The following is an 18,901-nucleotide window of genomic DNA, read 5'->3' on the forward strand; positions in this document are numbered from 1 at the left end:
TTTACATGGTATCCATTTTATTACACATCAAAAGGCACCTAAAGTAACAGCAGCAGGAAAAAAAATATATCCAGCATTACATCATATGCTAACAAAATTCTAGCAATCACCTGTAACATAATTGAAAATGTATGTTGAAAATGCATGCAAAAAGAGGGCAGAATGAAGGCCACTCATCCAGGCAATTTTGGATTATCAGTATACAATGAAGGACAAAGTAATATTTTCTTCTTTGTTAGATAAACAAAGCTTGCCAACTGTCTCCCTTACTAGGGACTGCAGTTTTGTCTTTTTTCCTGCTGACCCTGAATCCAATGGCTAAGCATTTATTCACGGGCAGATAACCCCAACTGTGCAGATAAGAAAGTAAGTAGCATCAGCCAGTTTTGTCTTGAATTTGCTGTTGTGATATTATACATGTGTGTGAAACTGGCTTTTCTTTTTTTTACAGCTGTGCATAACTTTAAAATGTGCAAACTCTAGCAGGTATTATGATTACCCTTCAATATAATGTATGAGGTCATTTCTCCAAAGTGTAAGAGCAGCAATGGAGTTTCTAGATTAGAAAAGGATAAGGCTACGAAACAGAGGTTAAAGCAGTGTCTAATTTTTGACATACGGATCAGGAAAGGGGAAACTGTGGACCTCTACACGTCGTTGGGAGTCCAACTCCCCATTGGCCAACCCCAGCAGGTATGGCCCATGATCTGGGATGATGGGAGTTCCCACCCAGCAACATCTGGGAGGGCAACATATCCCTCATCCCGGATATAAATAAATTCCTTGTCAGCTCAGTTTAGGATTTGAAATCATGGGGCTGTTCAGATGCTAATTCTCCCACCAGTCCACTAGATGTGGCAAAATCAAGAATGTGTGCTCACTTCTCCAATCCTCGCTACATCAACAACTGCAACAGGAGATCTTGAATTTTTGAATACAGTTTCTCCCTTTTCCTGTAACTATACTACCTACTTCAAATAAATGAGGGTTCTTCCAGTGGAGTCATGTCTTTCTTAGGTATTGTCAAGTAGCACATATGTCTAATGCTTGGTTCTGATCCTGATCCAACAGTGTGCAGAGGTTTGGGGAGTGGAGAGAAAGTAGTAGTGACTGAATCATTCCAGAGAATAAACTAGCATTCCAGCCTATTTCCATGTTTACTCCACAAAGCTATCAGTTTTTAATTTTCTGTTAATCTATCAACCTAACATCATTTGTTTTGCATGTGTGTTTCTGGGGAGGAATTCTTGCTGTTTTCCAATTTAGTTTCATAGCTCAAAAAAAGGGGGGGGGAATTTTGATAGGAAGATTAGTCACAAGGTAACAAAGTAATGGTAAACCAATAGTTAGTAAATATTCCAAAAGCTTATACATCACAAACCATTTTGCAGGGGGGGAAGAAACAAAGAAGATGTAAGATAAGCAACATCATCCACAACAAATTATTTTTCCAAGCAAAAAACAAAGAGCCCACCACTAGCTTTCTAGCAGGATCTTCATTGCTACACAGTGGGTTAAGAATACAAATGTGTGGCCAACATAATAGATTTCATGATTAACTATCTGTTCAATTAACATAGGCCCCCCCCCAAAAAAAATCTAGAACAACTATTATGCATAAACATGCATACTCTATTTTATCCTCTGAGGCATGTCGCTCCAAGCTTGAGATTTCTTTTTGGCAAGTTCCATCCATGAGGGCTGATCTGGGGAAGAATGACTGACCTTCTTAAGTGGCTTTATATCTTCTTTTTCAATCAGCACTGAAGACTGAACTGTGTGGAAAACAAAAATATCGCTTACTTACTTAATAGCAGTGTGATGCTCAAGAATAACAAGTAGGATTTATTTAATTTTTTTGCCCTATCAGCTTAATTAACCATTATGGTATGAAGTGCCATTAGGCGATGCTGAAAAATCTTTTTAAGAATCCTAACCCATGATGAATAACCTACTACCGTAATAACACTTTTAAATTTGCTGTGATAAAGGTTATTCTGTAGCACACACCTGAACTAAATTTAAAGTGCCCAATTCATCATAGGCATCATTTGTAGTGATCATTTTATTGTTCATGCTACAGAAAGCATTCAGTCAGCATGTTTGATGTAGGACACAGAAGCAAACCTGGAACTTTTCCTGCCCTTGCTAAAGTATATATGTTGGAATCAGAGTGAATCTCTGACAAGGCAGCCTTTGCAGACTTGCATGCAGTGTGGACGGAAGCATGAGGTGAGGACAGCCGGAACAAACTTGACACAGCAGCTTTCTGGGATTAAAAATTGGTCACAATTTCATTGATTAAAGATGTTAAGTAGGCTTCGGCTTAGGCATTGGGTGTGCATATTGTATCAGCCTCCTGGCTGCAGGGTGAAACTTGGACAGGATCATGCCTGGGTTATGGGGCCACCTCAAGACACAAGTCAACTCCCCAAGCTGCTACTGGAAGTTCTATGGCCTGCCTGCTCTTCGTTTGGCTTCAGGACATAAACTTCCACTCAGATCCCTTTACCTGGGTACCCAGCAATATCACACCAGGTTGATGTCGAAGTGAAGCCCCGCACCCGGGAAACAAACTAGGGATTCCACCCATTGCCTTATCCACTGAAAGTTGTGATGAAGAAGTTGTGATATGAAGAAGGCATCCAACGTGCCCAATTTGTTTGCAGGCAAGTTTCTTCCCAGCCCTGAATACAGTGACCATTTTGATCCACAGCAAGATCTTCTTAACATGGTGTCTAAAGAACAGCATATAGGGTGGGTTGCTCTTCCATTCATTGAACTGCTGACCCCTTGCCGCAGCTGGCTTTTATCCTCCAGAGACAGACCAGAGTGAAGAGTTGTTCACTCCGGTCTGCTGCCCAGGTTCCGCCCTCCACTGATGCCCACATTGGCCACATAGATTCACGTTTTGGTAGGGAATCCCACCATCCTCCCATGGCCAGCCGAGAAAGAGCCCAATGGCCACCCACAAGGGTGAAAAGACTCTTTCCGGCCCGGGGAGCTGGGCTGGGCCGCAACCGCTGCTCACCCCAAATTTGGGTAAGTAGAGACACATCTGCTAAAATGTATGCATCCCCCCTGGAAAATAGACTGGCATCAACTCTGTGTTCCTTTGAATGCCTCCTTGAGACTTTTTAAAATTCAGCCATGCTTTTTCAGGTAGCACCATCAGACATGGTTTGTGCTGGTTTTACAGATGGATTTGATAAAATCTTATTGTTTAAACCTTGTATTTAATTTTTAATTTCTTTGGGGGGGGCACTGCCATGGTGTTTGTGAAAGGTGTGCAGTTTATAACTTCTTTAAATAAATAAAACCAGCAGCATGCCATCAGGAAGAAGTTGCAGAAATGCCCCATCTTGTGACCCCTAAATAAAAACTGGGGGCGCTGTTTGTGTGATGGAAAAGACTTTACAGCCTGTGTCTATGTCAGAATTTTAGCGTTTTGTTTTCATACCAGGGTTATGGTGTGACAGCAAGCTACCTCCTGGCAAAGATTCCTGCATATCTGACTTAGTTTCTTTTCTCTGTTCCTCAGAAGAAGCTGCGGGTGGGAAAGGCAAGGATGTGTTTCGCGTGAAATCTGTCTGTTGCCTCAGAACTTCCTAAATAAAAAAGGGGGGGTGAGAGAGAGAAAACCACACACACCATAGGATAGTGTAGTTCTAAATAATTCAGTGGGAAAGAGAACCACAGTAGGGATTTGACAGAACACAAGAAACTCAGCAGCAGACATGGCTCCCCTGCTCAACAATAGAATAATGCAGTCATATGTCATACACACTTGCCCTATTTATGCCATCTGAGCTGTAAACACTCCATAAACATTTCATAGTCTGTAGACGGGAAAACTGTTTTGGGGATTTTGAATTATGCAATTAGAAGCACTTGGAGATGAGCTGTTGCAGCCGCAGCAAATTATTCAAGGCCTCTTTTGATAATGAGGGCAAGTACAAGCCAAAATTGGCAGCAAACAGCTTCCCACTGACAATAGGGAGCTATGGTTGTGCAGCGATGGCCCCTGCTCTTCTAAAATGTGACACGCCAGTGCATTTATCTTTTGCTCCGATGCTGTTTTAAGCCAAAAGCAGCAACATGGAGGTACAGGTCAGAACGTAAGGAAACTGAAGAAAAGAGAAGGGGATTGCTTAGCCCTTTAAGCCATTTTCTGGTCAAGCCTCTGTCTTCCTCAATGGCTCCAGGGTTTCCAATACTTGGTTCTCCAGATTTACAATTCCCATCATCCCTGACCACTGGTCCTGCTAGCTAGGGATGATAGGAGTTGTAGTCCAAAAACAGCTGGAGACTCAAGTTTGGGAAACCCTGCTCTAAGCTAGTTTTATTCCCAAGATAGTATTACTGTGTGCGGATATTACCGTACATACTTATTTCTCTGTCAGAGACACACAGTCAGGGTGGTTAGAAAGGTATGCACACAATGTGGAAATAACTATTGTTTTTTGACTCAGCTTCCTGAAAGACCAAATCTACATTGGACAATCTACAGGAAATTTTGCAAACCAAAAATGGAAGTTTTTCTGCACACTATCCTTTGGAAATGTCCTACACAATGGAATGTAACTGACTTTCTTTCTTTCAAGTATTACTCATCTGAACAAGGTTTACTTTGGCCTGGGATATGACCCAAAACAAACATTTGGCACAAAGAAATAAAACCATAAAATTCACAACACTAGTGGGGGGGTGGTTTCCTTCTGCAACCTAAAAATGCTGCTTAATTCAGGATCACAACACAAAAATATTAGTTTTACAAGAAAGCTAAATGTAAGGAATATTACATAGGGTAAATGGGGTGAATGTCTTATGTTAAAAATTAGCACTGCCATCTCATGCTTCGTGTAAGCAGAAATTGCCGAAGCTCATTTATTTGTCCCATGATCAAAGCAGAATCCAGCGAATACAATTGGCATTTGCAGTCATTTCAGTCTGAAAAAAACTGCAATTGGTTATTGTTCCACCACCATCCATTTGCATTGCATTTCTTTGCACTGAAATGACTGAGCTGGAATAATGTAACGATTTATGCAATTAATTATGTTAGTTATATAATTTTTATCACAGAAGACAGTGAGATGAGTAACGTCTGCAGAAGAAAAACTGCAGCAGAATCACAACAGTGCTGCAGTTCTAGATTTTGATTCCAATGCTGACATTGACATCAGAGATGCTTTTTGTGTCTTAGTTCTTTCTTTCTATAAACTGGTTTATCTCAATACCAGAAATAATTGATTTTGAGTACTGGAGGCCAAATTTCTCGTTCTGCTTCAAGTCCTCACCAAGGTTTATAGGTTACAGGAAAAATGTAACGTGTTTTTTAGGGTGACATAACATTTATCTCTACATGAGTCTTTGAGCCTGTAAATATACTTTCAGTGTATATCATCAAACATGTATGCTACACATGACTTCCATTCTCCCTACTGGCAGATTAAAACCCATAGATTTTTTTTTGGAAGGAAAAGCACACACTCCTGCAACTAAGTATTCCATCAGCTGAGCTTTCAAGACACGCTCAGAACTGAAATGGAGAATGGTGTTCTGGTTTCCCACAGTTGCAAATTGAACAAAGGGAGATGAATTGGTTGGAATGAATGCTTGATTTGAAAACTGCTGCCTTCTGCTGTTGGTACTGCAGCAGTTATATTCTGTAGTGATGCACTGCAGATTAAAACAGTATATTTAGGGCGGTTGCATACAGACATTTGCTGCAGTCATTACAGTAACTTCTCCCATGATGCTGAGCTCTTCCTGGTTGTTTTAATTGTATAAAGAAATGGAGGTCGAAGGAAACGCTGCAACATGGGAAAGGCTTTCCTCCTCCTTAAAAGAAAAGCTCCCATCAGAGATAGGAGCTCCACTGTTGAAGAGGGAAGCCCACCTTTGCAAAGGAAGAATAGGGTTGATTACAAAAAGGGCTCAAATGTCATTGGGATATTTGCTATAAAAGAAAAAAAGGTGCATAAGGTGAGTATTTGCCCTTTACAGAATTAAAACTCCACAACACGCATATCTCACTTAAAAATACAAAAAAAGTGTGTGGGTGTGGGGAAAGGAGAACAAAGTCTAAGGGTGCTTGAGGAATCCATTCTTTGTGAATTCCAACACGAACAGCCCTGTGTAGCTCAGAACTTAAGTTATCTACCCGCTTTTACACTTGCTGAATATCTGCATGCAATTCTTGGCTTAAAACACATCTGAATAATAGCAGCGTCATGGAGCAGGGTTGGTGAACACCTGCCAACCTTAATTGATTACAAGATCCCTTGCAGAAGCAGGTTAAAGCAAATAGCCCAAATGCAATGTCACATGCAGGTCACAAGCAGGGACGACCTGTATTACCTCCATTCGCTCCTCTTGTATTTGTTTTTCTGCGGCTGCTTTATCCGCAGCCACCAGTTTCTCTTCTTTGCTAAGCTCTTGCTCCATGACCCTCTGCTTTTGTTTTGCTATGGTAATCCAGGCTGGCACTTTCTGGCTTTCAGTTCCTCTTGCAGTGTCTGCTGCAGCAATCACAGGAGAAGGTACACTTTTCTCTGCTGAGATAATTTGGGAAGAAAGGTATTGGAGAGGGTTGTTACTGGAGAAGGAAAGTCGGTCTTAGTGTTAAAGAAAGCAAAGCTTTCCTTCTGAACCAAAGAGATGGCCAGCCACTAGGGAGAAACCTCTACAAATACACACCCCAGAAAGCTGCTCTAAAACTGTGATATTGTCAGCTTCGGATTTCTGAACTTGACCTTTGTCCTGCTTCTTTCCTGCAGACTCTGATAGAGGAATGGATATGGTGTGACTATAGTTGCCTGGGTTACATGAAGCCCATGTTATATACAGTCAGAAGGAGTGCAAGCTAGTGCAGAACTGTTATCCTGCACACTACCCCACAAATCACTTTAGGGAGGTTCAGTGACATGCTGGTAGTGAACAACAAGCACTCCTTTGGACAATCTCAGTTGCTGAATGGGGATTATAAAGCCTCAGGCAGTCCTTAAGGTATCCAAGACTCAAGCTGTCTGGGGCTTTTTAGATCAACACAAGAGCCATGGATGCTTCCTTCCATGCTTGTCCTGCAGGACGCTGCCCACAATACATCCACAATAAGTTTTCCAGTCTCACTCTGCCATGCTTCCTGCAACTCAACTCAGTTAGGAAGAAGCTGGTGTACCTTCGATAATGCTTACAACAGCCACCTCTTCTTTCCACGGTATTTGCTCCATTTGTTTATTCCAGGTTTCCTCAAACTTGGCCCTCCAGATGTTTTGAGATTACAGTTCCCATCATCCCTGACCACTGGTCCTGCTAACTAGGGATCATGGGAGTTGTAGGCCAAAAACATCTGGAGAGCCAAGTTTGAGGAAGCCTGGTTTATGCCCACCAACTGCTCTTCTGCGACTTCTGAAGTTACCTTTAGTGTAGATGTGCATACACCTGCTATTACTTATTAGTAACAAAGTGGTTAGATATGCTGGGTGCTGTACAATCAGAGCTTTTGGGGGGGGGCGGAACTGAGTTCTGGCCCTTCTCAGGTGGGCACCATTGCCATTATAAGAGAACAAGGGAGGCATTCACAGTGAGTTTTGGCACCTCTTTTTCTAGAAAAATAGCACTGTGTACAATAATAAAAAATAGAGTGCAGTCCAAACTTAAAAACCAATAAACTATGCATATAAAGACAAAGCAAAACAAAATGCTGTCCTTGTTGCATGCAGGCTTACAATTGCCCTGGCTCCACATTTATGGAATGACCCCAGCTCTGAGGTACATCAGTCTCCAACATAAACTGTCTTTTCTAAGGTAGGTGAAGATGGACCACTCTGTGCAGGTCACTGGAGAAGGGGAAGGCGAACTCTAATGATTTTATCTGTTGGCTGCATTTTTATTTCTCCGCTGCTGCCACAATGATTAACGATTTGTTTTGACGTGATTTTATATATCGTGGTTTTAAAATGCTTGTTGGGCCCTCTCTGTGGAACTCTGGGTGAAGGGCAGATTATACAATATGTGAAATACGCAAAGATGAGGCACTTTAGAGAAGAAAGGGAAGGGAAGTTAAAAAAGGAAGAAGGGGTAAACTGATGTGATCTAAACAGGGGCTTGGATGTACAAATAGAGCCAGAGAGTTCACAGTGCAACCCTGTACATGTCTACGCAGAAGTCAGTCCCACTAAGTTTAACTGGCCTTTCTCCCAGGTGGGTTTGTAAAGCATTGCAGCCTCAAGTATCAAGGAGGTGGTATTCAAGTGACCAAGAGCAGAAAGGGAAAAACAGAGGCAAATGGGGTTGGAGAGGAGTGGGGGAAGGGAGGGGAGAGGAGAGGTTGAGAAAGGAGCTAATCTAAGGCTAGAATTGGCACCTGTAGTCTGAAGGATCCAGGGAGGAATATACCGAGAAAGAAAAGAGAACAAATATTAAGGACCAAAAACATTGCAACATTTGAAAGTGAGTACAAGAAGCTTAAAGTGAAGGTTGGGAAGAGAGGGAAAGTCAGGAGAAAGGAGTAATTATCATTGGAATGACAAACAGATAACAGCAAATGAGTAACAGCATTTGGGAGGAAGAGCTTGTCCACACCTGTGTTTGGCCTGCTGCGTTCCCCAGGGGAAACCTGATATTTAGTGCTCAGTCGCATCAGACAGCAATGGAGCAGAGCTGTCAACCTTCCTTTTTTTTTTTTGCATTGGGAAACGGCCATAGCTGTCAACTTTCCCTTTTTTTTGCAATGGGAAACGGCGCTGGAATAAGGGAATTTCCCGCAAAAAAAGGAGAAGTTGACAGCTATGCTGATTGCAGTTTCTTGTGATTTAGCGTTAAACAGCAGGTTTTCCTGGGGAAGGAAGCACGGCAAAGGCAAAACTGCTTGGATCCATGCCTAGAAAGCACGGGGCAAGTGGGAAATTGCTCGGCATGGGACAAGCAGAAGTGCGGGCGAGCCTAAAATTGAAGGAATTCAAGGCAGAAACAAGACCACCAACAAGAAGAATGTTAGAATGTCCAATGCAAAAAACAAAACAAAAAAAAAACCACCAGAAGAATGAAATAAACGTTTGTATGCAATGTAGGCAGCTCCTGGTTTAAACACATAGGCATACCATGTTGCCATCTCAGGTAGTTTGGACCTAATATTGTTTGGCCTTCTGAGAAGCCTGAAAGCCACACATACCACAGACAGGAATGGCTGCACTCAGAATAACTGCTTGTTATCTATTTGTAGGCCTGATGCTAGATCACCTTGAATGGCCGAAAAATAAGAACCATTCATGTGGCAGTCAAGTGAGCATTTATGACTCACTCTGGCAACACAAAACACTGAGGATGTCATAAATCAGGGTGGGACCCAGAGTCCTGAAGCCAACTCTTTACATAGTCTGATTGCTGCTTCTGTCCATGACTGCTACAAAGAGAAGCAGTAAACTGAATAAATGGTCTGTTTTGTTCTGGGATTACTAACAAAGATCTGCACACAATAAATCAGAATTCACCGTCCATTAGGTAGGATAGAGCAGCTCATCTCAAGCAGAAGATTTTGGGATATCATCAGCAAGCAGCAATGTGTTGATCTAGCTTGGTATTATTATTTTTTATCATGTGGGGCTGTGTGGGGGGGGGGAAGAGGCAATACTCAGATTTTCTGCTTTACATCATTGGTGCATTCCCCCCCCCCCAAGAGAGAGACTGACAGAAAGAAACACATTTGGAGAGGCTGCTATCGTTCTTACTATATAGTTCTTCAGCTAGTATTCATTAGGTTCCTTTTAAAATATTATACTTGGATTTTGAAAAATATTCTGTTCTACACATCTATGAATCTTGTTTTAAAACAAGCTGTGTGGCAGTATTCCAAGGACATTTTTGTTTTTTAAAAAAGGGGAGAAACCACCCAATTATTGGAATGGATGCAAATATGAGAGGCAGAAGCTGTAAAAATGATGCCATTGTTTATAGTATCATCTGCATTTCACTTAATACAGATGAGCTACTAAATGTCATGTTGCTAAATAAATTTGGATAGGGTTATTTTCAGTCACAGTTTCCCCCTCTTCCTGAGTGGTAGAAAGTTCAGAGCAGACTGTGCAAGAACAATTTCCCTTAGATGAATGAAGTCTCATTGCGATCCAAGCAGGGGACAAGGCAAATCTAATGTTAAAAATTAGGAAGAAAGGAGTGAAAAATAAAGAGACTGGTATCAGAATGGTGTTTATGTATTCTCCCATGCAGGCACTCACTAGAATGTGATGTTATTGTCGGCCTGTATTGAATGCCAATAGTAGCCCAAGCTAGCCAATTTACTAGTCTTGTGCTGAGTAATCTAATCCAATGGCATTGCTCATAATGCCATTAGCTACCCGGATGTGAGCATCAACAGCCAGTCACATTGTGCTCTTGGCTTTGTGTCTGGTCAGCTGTGGTAGAGCTACACTGCAAACCTTCATTCCAGACAATCATTTTGCTGTTGGGTAGCCAATACTCCAAATCTTCTGAAATAAAAGTCAAAGGTCTGGGAAAAGTTCCTGGTTCCTTAAACAGTCCAAAACACACCATATGGTTGGTAAGCTGCACACAAATATTGTGTAGGTGGGGAAAGGTGGAACTTGAACTGGTCCTTCTCCTGGATCGGGTCCCTATTTAATCACCAGGTGCCCCTTCATGGAAGGCTCCACTGGATCAAAGAGCTTCTACGAATGGTTACAATGGGGGGGGGAGGAAACCAATGTTTTGGTTTGAAAGACAGTTAAATTGATCTTTTGATCCACTCCTTGATGATACTTGATGGGTGCTTATTTTTATAGGTTTTATTACAAATATTGTGTATTTAAAATGCTATTTTCCATCTCTGATTATTTGGGTGGGGTTATTGGGTTGTTCTTGTTTTTATTTTGATGATGCATTTTGTGTTTTTATATTGTGATTTTATCCCTTGAACCGCCCTAAGACCTGTGGGTATCGGGCGGTATGTAAATTTTAATAATAATAATAATAATAATAATAAGGTGCAGTCGCCACTCCAATTTGCACCTGGTTGACATTTGCTCCTGCCCCATTCATCAGAACTTCCAATTCAAGTGGCATCACTGTCAAGCCAGGCTCTACTGGGGCTGTCTCAGGCATTCTCTCCACCAACACATCAGGTAGAAATGTATCCTCTCCAAAGGGTGGGGAAAGTCTGGTTTGGAAAACTATGGCATCTATTGCATGTGAAGTCTATCCATTTCCAGCACTGTCACTCAAGTAAAGAGGCACTGGAGTTAAAGACATATTTATGACCCATTTGCACCACTAAAGCAGCATATATATGCTAAACGTTATAGAGTCATAGAATTGGAAGAGTTGGAAGGGACCACAAACGTCATCTAATCCAACCCACTGCAATGCAGGAATCTTTTGCCCAACATGGGGCTAGAACCCACGACCCTGAGATTACCGGTAAGCGCCTCATGATCTACTGACTGAGCATAAATGAGCATCTTGCAACACTGTTCATCTTCAGGATCAGTCTTTAGCCTACAGGTAATGCCCAAGCACTACAAAATATATGGTCACAACGCAGCACACACTGCAGTTATAAGACCCTGTGGAGTTAACCTTGTGGTAAAAAAATAAAAATAATACTTATTCATTTACAAGATGACAGCTTACAATTGCAAATCAAAACATATTTCATCAAGAGAAGCTAAAGGAACATTATAAAATCAGCGTATGAACAGTTTTACTCATACAGAGTTTTCACAGTATTAGTTACATATCCCTCCAGACCACTGGTTTGTAGGGCTGTTGCCAGCTGGCACTCGGTATATCTTCAAATGCACAAACAGAGCACCACTGTTTCAGTTAGATGGGCAGATAGAAATGGGGCACACCAGATTTGCAAATGCTTGGAAAGTCAAATGGATTTTCCACCTCATCTATGAGCCCTTATTAGAGTCTCAGTTACAAAGTGTAATGACATCAGTACAAAACTGCCTCCTTATAATACAGTGGTGCCCCGCTAGACGAATGCCTCGCTAGACGAAAAACTCGCTAGACGAAGGCATTTGTCTAGTGGAAGGCAGCCCCGCAAGACGGAAAAGTCTATGGGGCTGCCTCGCAAGACGAAAATTTTTCGTCTTTTTTTTCGTCTAGCGAAAGCACGGCTTGCATTGCCGCTTCGCTAGATGACAAATCCGCTAGACGAAAATTTTCGCAGGACGAATTATTTTCGTCTAGCAGGGCACCACTGTACTGGTCTTGTGACAGTGAGACAGCACCATGATTAATCTCAAACAGGGTTGGCTAACCTGTAGCCATCCCAATGATGTTGCGCTACAAATTCTATCATTCCTGACCACTGGCACGCAGGGAACAAAATTTAAGTTTGGAAAAATGGGAAATAAAGATTCCCCAACATAGAGACTGAATTTGGGATCTTGTTAAACAGACCAATGGTCTGAAAGGCAAGACACAAGAACCATTTTCAGAAAGGCTTTGCAGAAATAAGCTTAAATAAATACATTTACTGTCCATGCTAAGGAACATCTAAAAAAGGGGTACTGCCAGTGAGAGTTACCATGGTTGGTAAGATAATGTCATGATGCTGGAGTTGGATTTCTCATTTTCAGAGATTGAGGGTGGTCACATTGAAGCAGGAGGGGAAGGACAAGCAAAGCAGCCCCATAGTGCTCTCAGATGAACCTCCTGGGCCAGTTCCGCCGCCCCCTGCCCAACCTGAAGATGTGGCACTGTTTTCCTCTAACTCAGTGGCCACCTTGAAAGAAGACTTCAAAAGACCTGAGGCTCTTCCACTCCTCCATTGCAGCAGATTACTGAAGACAACTAGGCAATTTAAGGCAAGGAGCATTTCGCAGCCCAGGTAGTAATAACAATTAGGCTTAACCTGATGCTACTGCTTCTACTGGGATGCAGGTGGTGCTGTGGTCCAAACCACTGAGCTTCTTAGGCTTGCCAATCAGAAGGTCAGCAGTGAGCTCCCGTTGCTCTGTTCCAGCTCCTGCCAACCTAGCAGTTCAAAAGCATGCCAGTGCAAGTAGATAAATAGGTACCACTGCGGTGGGAAGGTAAATGGAGATTCCATGCGCTCTGGTTTCTGTCACAGTGTTCCATTGCACCAGAAGTGGTTTAGTCATGCTGGCCACAAGACCTGGAAAGCTGTCTGTGGATAAACGCTGGCTCCCTTGGCCTGAAAGCAAGATGAGCGCCACAACCCCATAGTCACCTTTGACTGGATTTAACTGTCCAGGGGTCCTTTACCTTTACCTTTTGCTGCCTCTACTATTGCTATATAAGGGCTCTGTTTCAGCTTGTTCCTTGCTGGGGCAACATTAATCCATGTTAATTCCTGGCTACCCAAGTGTCTCCCTCCTATATGCCTGTTCTCCATCTGTTCTCTCCCATTTGTCCAACTCCACCTTGTAAAGTATGACGCAAATTAATGGAGCTATATAAACAAGAAACCTGCTAGTTAGTCTCAAGGTTATAAAAATAATAATAAACAGAAAAACTGGAGTACTGGTATACCTATATCAGACACCGGCTGCTCCATTTTTCTCACAAGTGAAATCAGTGCTTTTTTTTCCTAGAGAAAAAGGTGCCGGGATACACCTCCATCAGAAGACCCATCCCAGAGCCCAACTTTGCCTGCTCAGGGGACTTGCTCAGCTGAGGCACAGCTTTACCAACATGTTAGTTGGGAGGCTGAAGACCCTCTCCTGAGCCTGATGTCCTCTTTTGGCTCTGGGAGGAGTCTCCTTGTAAGCTGGAGGTGCAATGGGGCTTTGCTGAGGCTGGTCAGTTCTCTCCCCAACAAAACAGGTATATAAAAAATTTATATACCTCCCTTTGTGAAAAGCCCATAGGGCAGTTTACAACACAGAAACATAACAACACAGTGTACATACTAATGCATGTATTAATGTTAACAGTATAAAACACAAGCTACTGAGGTTTGCAGACAGCTGATGGAACTGTAGGAAATTTATCCTTTCCTGGCACCCTGTAAAAAAATGTATGGTTACTTTACGGTTTGTTTTGTCGCTGTAAAAGTGATTTCACAGTAATTTTTTTAAAATATCTTGCAGTTTAAATATATTCAGGGCAGGGGTGTGAAACTTATGACTTGGGGTCCTAATCAGGCCTGGCAAGCCTCTGAAATCGGCTTGAGACCGTTTTGGGAAAACAGAGTGATCCAGTTACCCACCCCTGCTTTAGGCACACAAAAATCTCAAGAAAGAGTATTCTTACCAGGCACTTCGGAGGGGCTTGGTTTCGTCTCCAAATCTTTGCCTTCATTTTTCAACTCAGGATATTTGGTTACATTTTCCTGCTTTTCTGTGTTTGTGCTAGTGCCAGCAATAAAGTAGTGTTGCAAAATAGGTTTCCTTGGCAATGGAGGTTTTGTGCTACCCTGTTCAGAGGCCTTTGATTTAGCTTTGAGGCTCTCAGTTAAAAAGCTAGTGGTATTTACATCAGTTGTTTTTTTAGCCTCTGCTTTTTCACCTTTTAGGAATGTCAAAGGTAGTCCCTCTTTTTCCACATTAAACTCTGCACTGTATCTTTTAGCCTCCTTGGATTCCTGCAAAGAGCTGTTTCTATATTTCAGTGATAAAGATGTGGATCTAAGCTTGACTTGGAAGGGATTTTTTTCTTCACAACTTGACTCGACCGTACTTGATTGTTGTGGAAGAGCAGTGGGAAAGTTACTCAGCACTGGTTTTGAAGCCATGACTTGGGGCAGTGGACTAGCTTCCACTCTGTCTGATGATCTCCCAGCAGTTTCTGATTCCAGTTCTGATGAGGGGGCCCACTTGCTAGTGCAGCCTTTTCTCTCTTGGCAGGAGTCAACCTCTGTATCCTCTTTTACCTTCTCGTTTCTTGAAGAGTTTTTAATTTTAGCCTGCGAGATCTGCATGGTTGGTGGATTTTCATACACTAAAGTGTCCTTCATGTTTAAGCTGCTAGTCCTTGACCTTCCCCAAGCTGACGAGACAGAGAATTTTCTTGCAGTGCTTTGTTCACTGGATTCTTTCGCTCCTAAAATCAACATAGCAGGTATTGCTGGGTGACTGTTTTCTTTATCGGATACAGATAGCACCTGAATTGGTTTAATTTTTTCTAGGTTCAAAGGAGGAGGCTGGTCTGTTTGTGATGATGGGACCGTGCAAGAAGTTTGCGAAATACTATTGCTCTCAGAATATGGTAAATCTGTGATGTGGGATGAATTTTTTGATAAAAGACTGGTAGTGCTAGGCAATGAAGGAGATGCATTTATAGTTCCCTTGTTAGAAATATCTTCCAAAAGTGCCTTAGCATCTTTGAATGTATTTTTTTCTCTTTTACCTAGCGTTGGGATCACATCGTCTCTGGTTGAGACATTCTTATCAGACAGCATGCCATATTTAGATTGCACACCGTATGTCTGTTTATTTTCCTGGTTTAAAATACTAAGTGGTGTGCTATTTAAAAAACTGCAAGGGGAAATCTTTAGTGTTTCAGAGTGCTCTCTCTCCCTTTGTGATTCTTGGTTTGCAATAAGATTTAGGGCAACTGTATCTTCCTTCTTCTGAAAAAACGATGGCAATACAGTGTGTGATATTTCTTGTGTATTTTGGCAGCCCTCTAGTTTATTTTCACAGAGAAGTGTGTGTGATTCAGAAGTGGTGTGCAGAGTGCGAGTTCTTTCATTTTGGTGACTCAAATAATGTTGAAGACTTTTTGACATTTCAGGTTGCTGGGAATACACTGAATTTGCTAAATCTGCTCTTTCTGTTGGCTCCTTATGGTTGGAACTATCACCTTCACAGGTTAGTTCAGCCAGCATCTCATTCCTTTCATTTTTGTCTTCTTCAGGTGTGCAGCTCAGGTCATTCTGAAATTCTGACAGGTTCCTCTACAAGTGAGAAATGGAAGATTTTTTATCATATGTTCAGCATATCACAACCTTATTTTATTTACCTGCTGTCAAGATGGCAGAATCATTAATGTTCCCCCAAGTGCTCCCCCCAAAAGAGGACAACTCCCTGCAGTATTTTCAAGTGTACTATACATCAATTTTCTTTTATTACTATACATTAAAAATCATTATGCAATAGGAGGCAAAGGGAATATAGTGAGCTATAAATACTCTAACAACTAAACTAAACTAAACATGGGGCAAACAAAATGAATGAAAACATGTATACATGAACTTAAGTTTCATAATTTCATAGTTCTTAATAATGATTTTCCCTTTCTTCAAATGGTTTTGTTTTGTGCTGCCATTAAATAAGAAGAAAACATCAATGAAACTGCAATTTCAGCTAGCTTTTTTTTTATAAGCTGTGACAATCTCTCTCTCTCTCGCTTTTACACTTGATCTTTATTTTCTCTTTCAAAATAGGAAAAAAAAGCTTCCTGAAAGATCATAAGATATTTATTTTTATGTGAGATGTTTTGGATACAAATCTTCACAGGATGATGTTGACAAAATACACAGATTATGCATCTCCCTGTAGTTCTAGTATTTATCCATCTGTTTAACCGCAGCCAACTGTGCCAATTGACAGTTTGGAGGAGGATGGTTTAAAAGCAAGACTTTGTATTCTAGAAGTACAATAGCTTTTTGGCCACTGGCTGCTACTATTTTTCTCAAATCAAACTGGCCATGAAAAGCAATCACCAAAAACTCTTAAGGGAAAATGGGGGGTGGGAATACACACATACAAAATGACACTTAAAAAGGAGGGCAGGTGCATGCATTTCAGTGCAAATGGTAGACGACTCAAAAGAAAGCAAACTAAAATATCTGATATTAAAACACCTAACAACTATACTGAAAACCTAATGGAGCAGAGAGAAACACACTTATTTTTTACAATTTAACTTTACTCCACCCTGGGTGGGAAAAGAATTATAGAGGTGGTGGCCTTGCATTGTACCATACTTCCAAGTTGATGTGTATAGGGCTGAGCTGTAAAAGGAACACATTTAACCACAGAGTCCTACCTGCTGGGGTACATCACGGTGTCTGGCCACTACCTCCTAGAAACTGGACCAATGCTGGCGGGGGGGGGGGCATGAAGTGAGCTCCTCCCACACACAATCCTGAAACTTCTAATTGTAACCCAAGTAGGATCAGAAGAATCTGCACTGCAGCAGTTCCCATACCAGAAATTATAGTGGAAGAAAAGGACCCAAAAATATTGGTGGACATCTTGACATATGAAGAGATATCAGAGATGTCGCAGTAGAAAATAATAAGGGGGGAGGAATTAAACTAGTTTTCAATTTGTTATGTCTAGCCCTATTCAGGAGCTCCTCTTCATGTAATTTATAACTGTGTGCAGGGAACAGAAGGGCCAGGAGCGTGTTTGTAGCAGGAAGCTTGCTCTGTATATGTAGGACTCTTGCCCTTCAATGTAGAATCTTGGTTACACTGTAAGTGCGGTGTAAGTGGCTTCACACATTCACTACATCCTTGAAGTACCTGCTGCCAAGGCAGGAAACGTGTGTTCCACGTTTGGAATGCATGCCAGCATCCACTCTTTTAAAAAAGTGACCCAATAGGTACAATTTCCAGCTACAAAAAAATAATTCTGGACTCACGAAGAGGCGATAAGAGGAAAGGCAACTTTTAAAATTGGGTCCCTTTGATATGGTCCAACCTGAGCAACTCCTACATTTTTGCCTAGCCTTCATGGGCTGAAAAATTTACTGACTGAAGAGTTTTGCGTTTTACAATTCCAGCATGTTTTAGCTTGCCTCTTTTTTTTTTTTTTTTTACTTGTTTTCCAAGCCACTGGGAAGAGAAGCTACAAAGTTCAAGCAACAGAATGATGGGTCCAAGTGAGATAAGCCGGATAAAAAGATAAACCAAGTGAGAGTTTCATAAAACATATTGACACAACCTTACCCCTTTCTCCCCAGGTATGTTTCAGTCCAGAAACTACAGTGGTATGTTCCTGAATATGTGTTTCGGGGGAACATGATTAGGGAGGGAGCTGCTACCATGAATCCTGCTCTTGGGCTTCCCATAAGCATCTGGTTGTCACTGTAACAACAAGATGCTACAAGGGTGTTTAGTCTAATCCAGCAGGGCTCTTCTTTATGTTAAACGGAAACACACAGCTTGGAATAGAACATTCAGGCACACACATAATTTTATTCTCTCCACTTCCTTTGTTATTGTTGCTAAAACTGGTTCTACTATCCAGTTGTCCCTTGTTCTCTGGGGAATTAAATATGCACACATGCAGTTCTCACCAAGCATGACTGATAAGGAAGCATAGCAATGGGGACAAAGAACATATGTTTTCAAATGGTTTTTAAATGTCTATCTTTTTTTAGTTTATTACCGAAGCGGGTCGTCTTGTTCTACTGGATCTTTGGTTCCGTGGTTTCACTAAAAGCTTGTGCTTAGCAGCTGAATTATCCAGGCAAGAAGAAAACTCGGCTGGAGTATCAAAATCAGCAGGAGGAGAGAGACTGCAGTCAGATGTCTGCAGAGATATAATTTTAGCACTTGGCTGCCTGGGGAATAGCTGGCTTTCCACAGAAGAGGATCTCAAAGGACTTGGTGTGACCTAAAGGAGAAGCCCAAAATGACAGAAGAGAGGGAGGGAAAGAGTTGGATTTTTTTTTTAAAAAAAGAGCACAATTTAAACATACAATAAAACTTGAAAGTTTCTAAGGAATTTTTAAATACACATTTAATCAGTGTTGGAATCACTCTCTAGCATACTGTAGCACATAGGGAAATGATGTAAACAGCAATGAATACATAAGGCTGCCAACACTGCTGGGACCATAATGTAGTGTACAGATTTAATAGAGGCAGTATCAATACTACCGCCATTTCATTTTAATCAACAACAAAAATGAAGAGCACTTATATTGAGATTTCAGCTTCTGCTCCAAG

General features: G+C 41.5%; 1 protein-coding gene across 2 annotated transcripts in view; it reads right to left on the minus strand.

The window, feature by feature from the left end:
* Nucleotides 1–18,901, minus strand: part of CRACDL (CRACD like) — a 51,944-nt gene continuing 33,043 nt past the window's right edge. For both annotated transcript variants that reach the window (XM_033147568.1, XM_033147569.1), the window contains exons 7-11: nucleotides 18,339–18,566; nucleotides 14,251–15,895; nucleotides 6,364–6,560; nucleotides 3,461–3,608; nucleotides 1–1,775 (exon numbers count right to left, since the gene is read on the minus strand). In XM_033147568.1, coding sequence (XP_033003459.1) covers nucleotides 1,633–1,775; nucleotides 3,461–3,608; nucleotides 6,364–6,560; nucleotides 14,251–15,895; nucleotides 18,339–18,566 — 2,361 coding nt within the window. In that variant the 3' untranslated portion in view covers nucleotides 1–1,632. The remainder of the gene's footprint in view (nucleotides 1,776–3,460; nucleotides 3,609–6,363; nucleotides 6,561–14,250; nucleotides 15,896–18,338; nucleotides 18,567–18,901) is intronic.

Source organism: Lacerta agilis, chromosome 4 (assembly GCF_009819535.1).
Source record: "Lacerta agilis isolate rLacAgi1 chromosome 4, rLacAgi1.pri, whole genome shotgun sequence".
Taxonomy (NCBI): Eukaryota; Metazoa; Chordata; class Lepidosauria; order Squamata; family Lacertidae; genus Lacerta; species Lacerta agilis.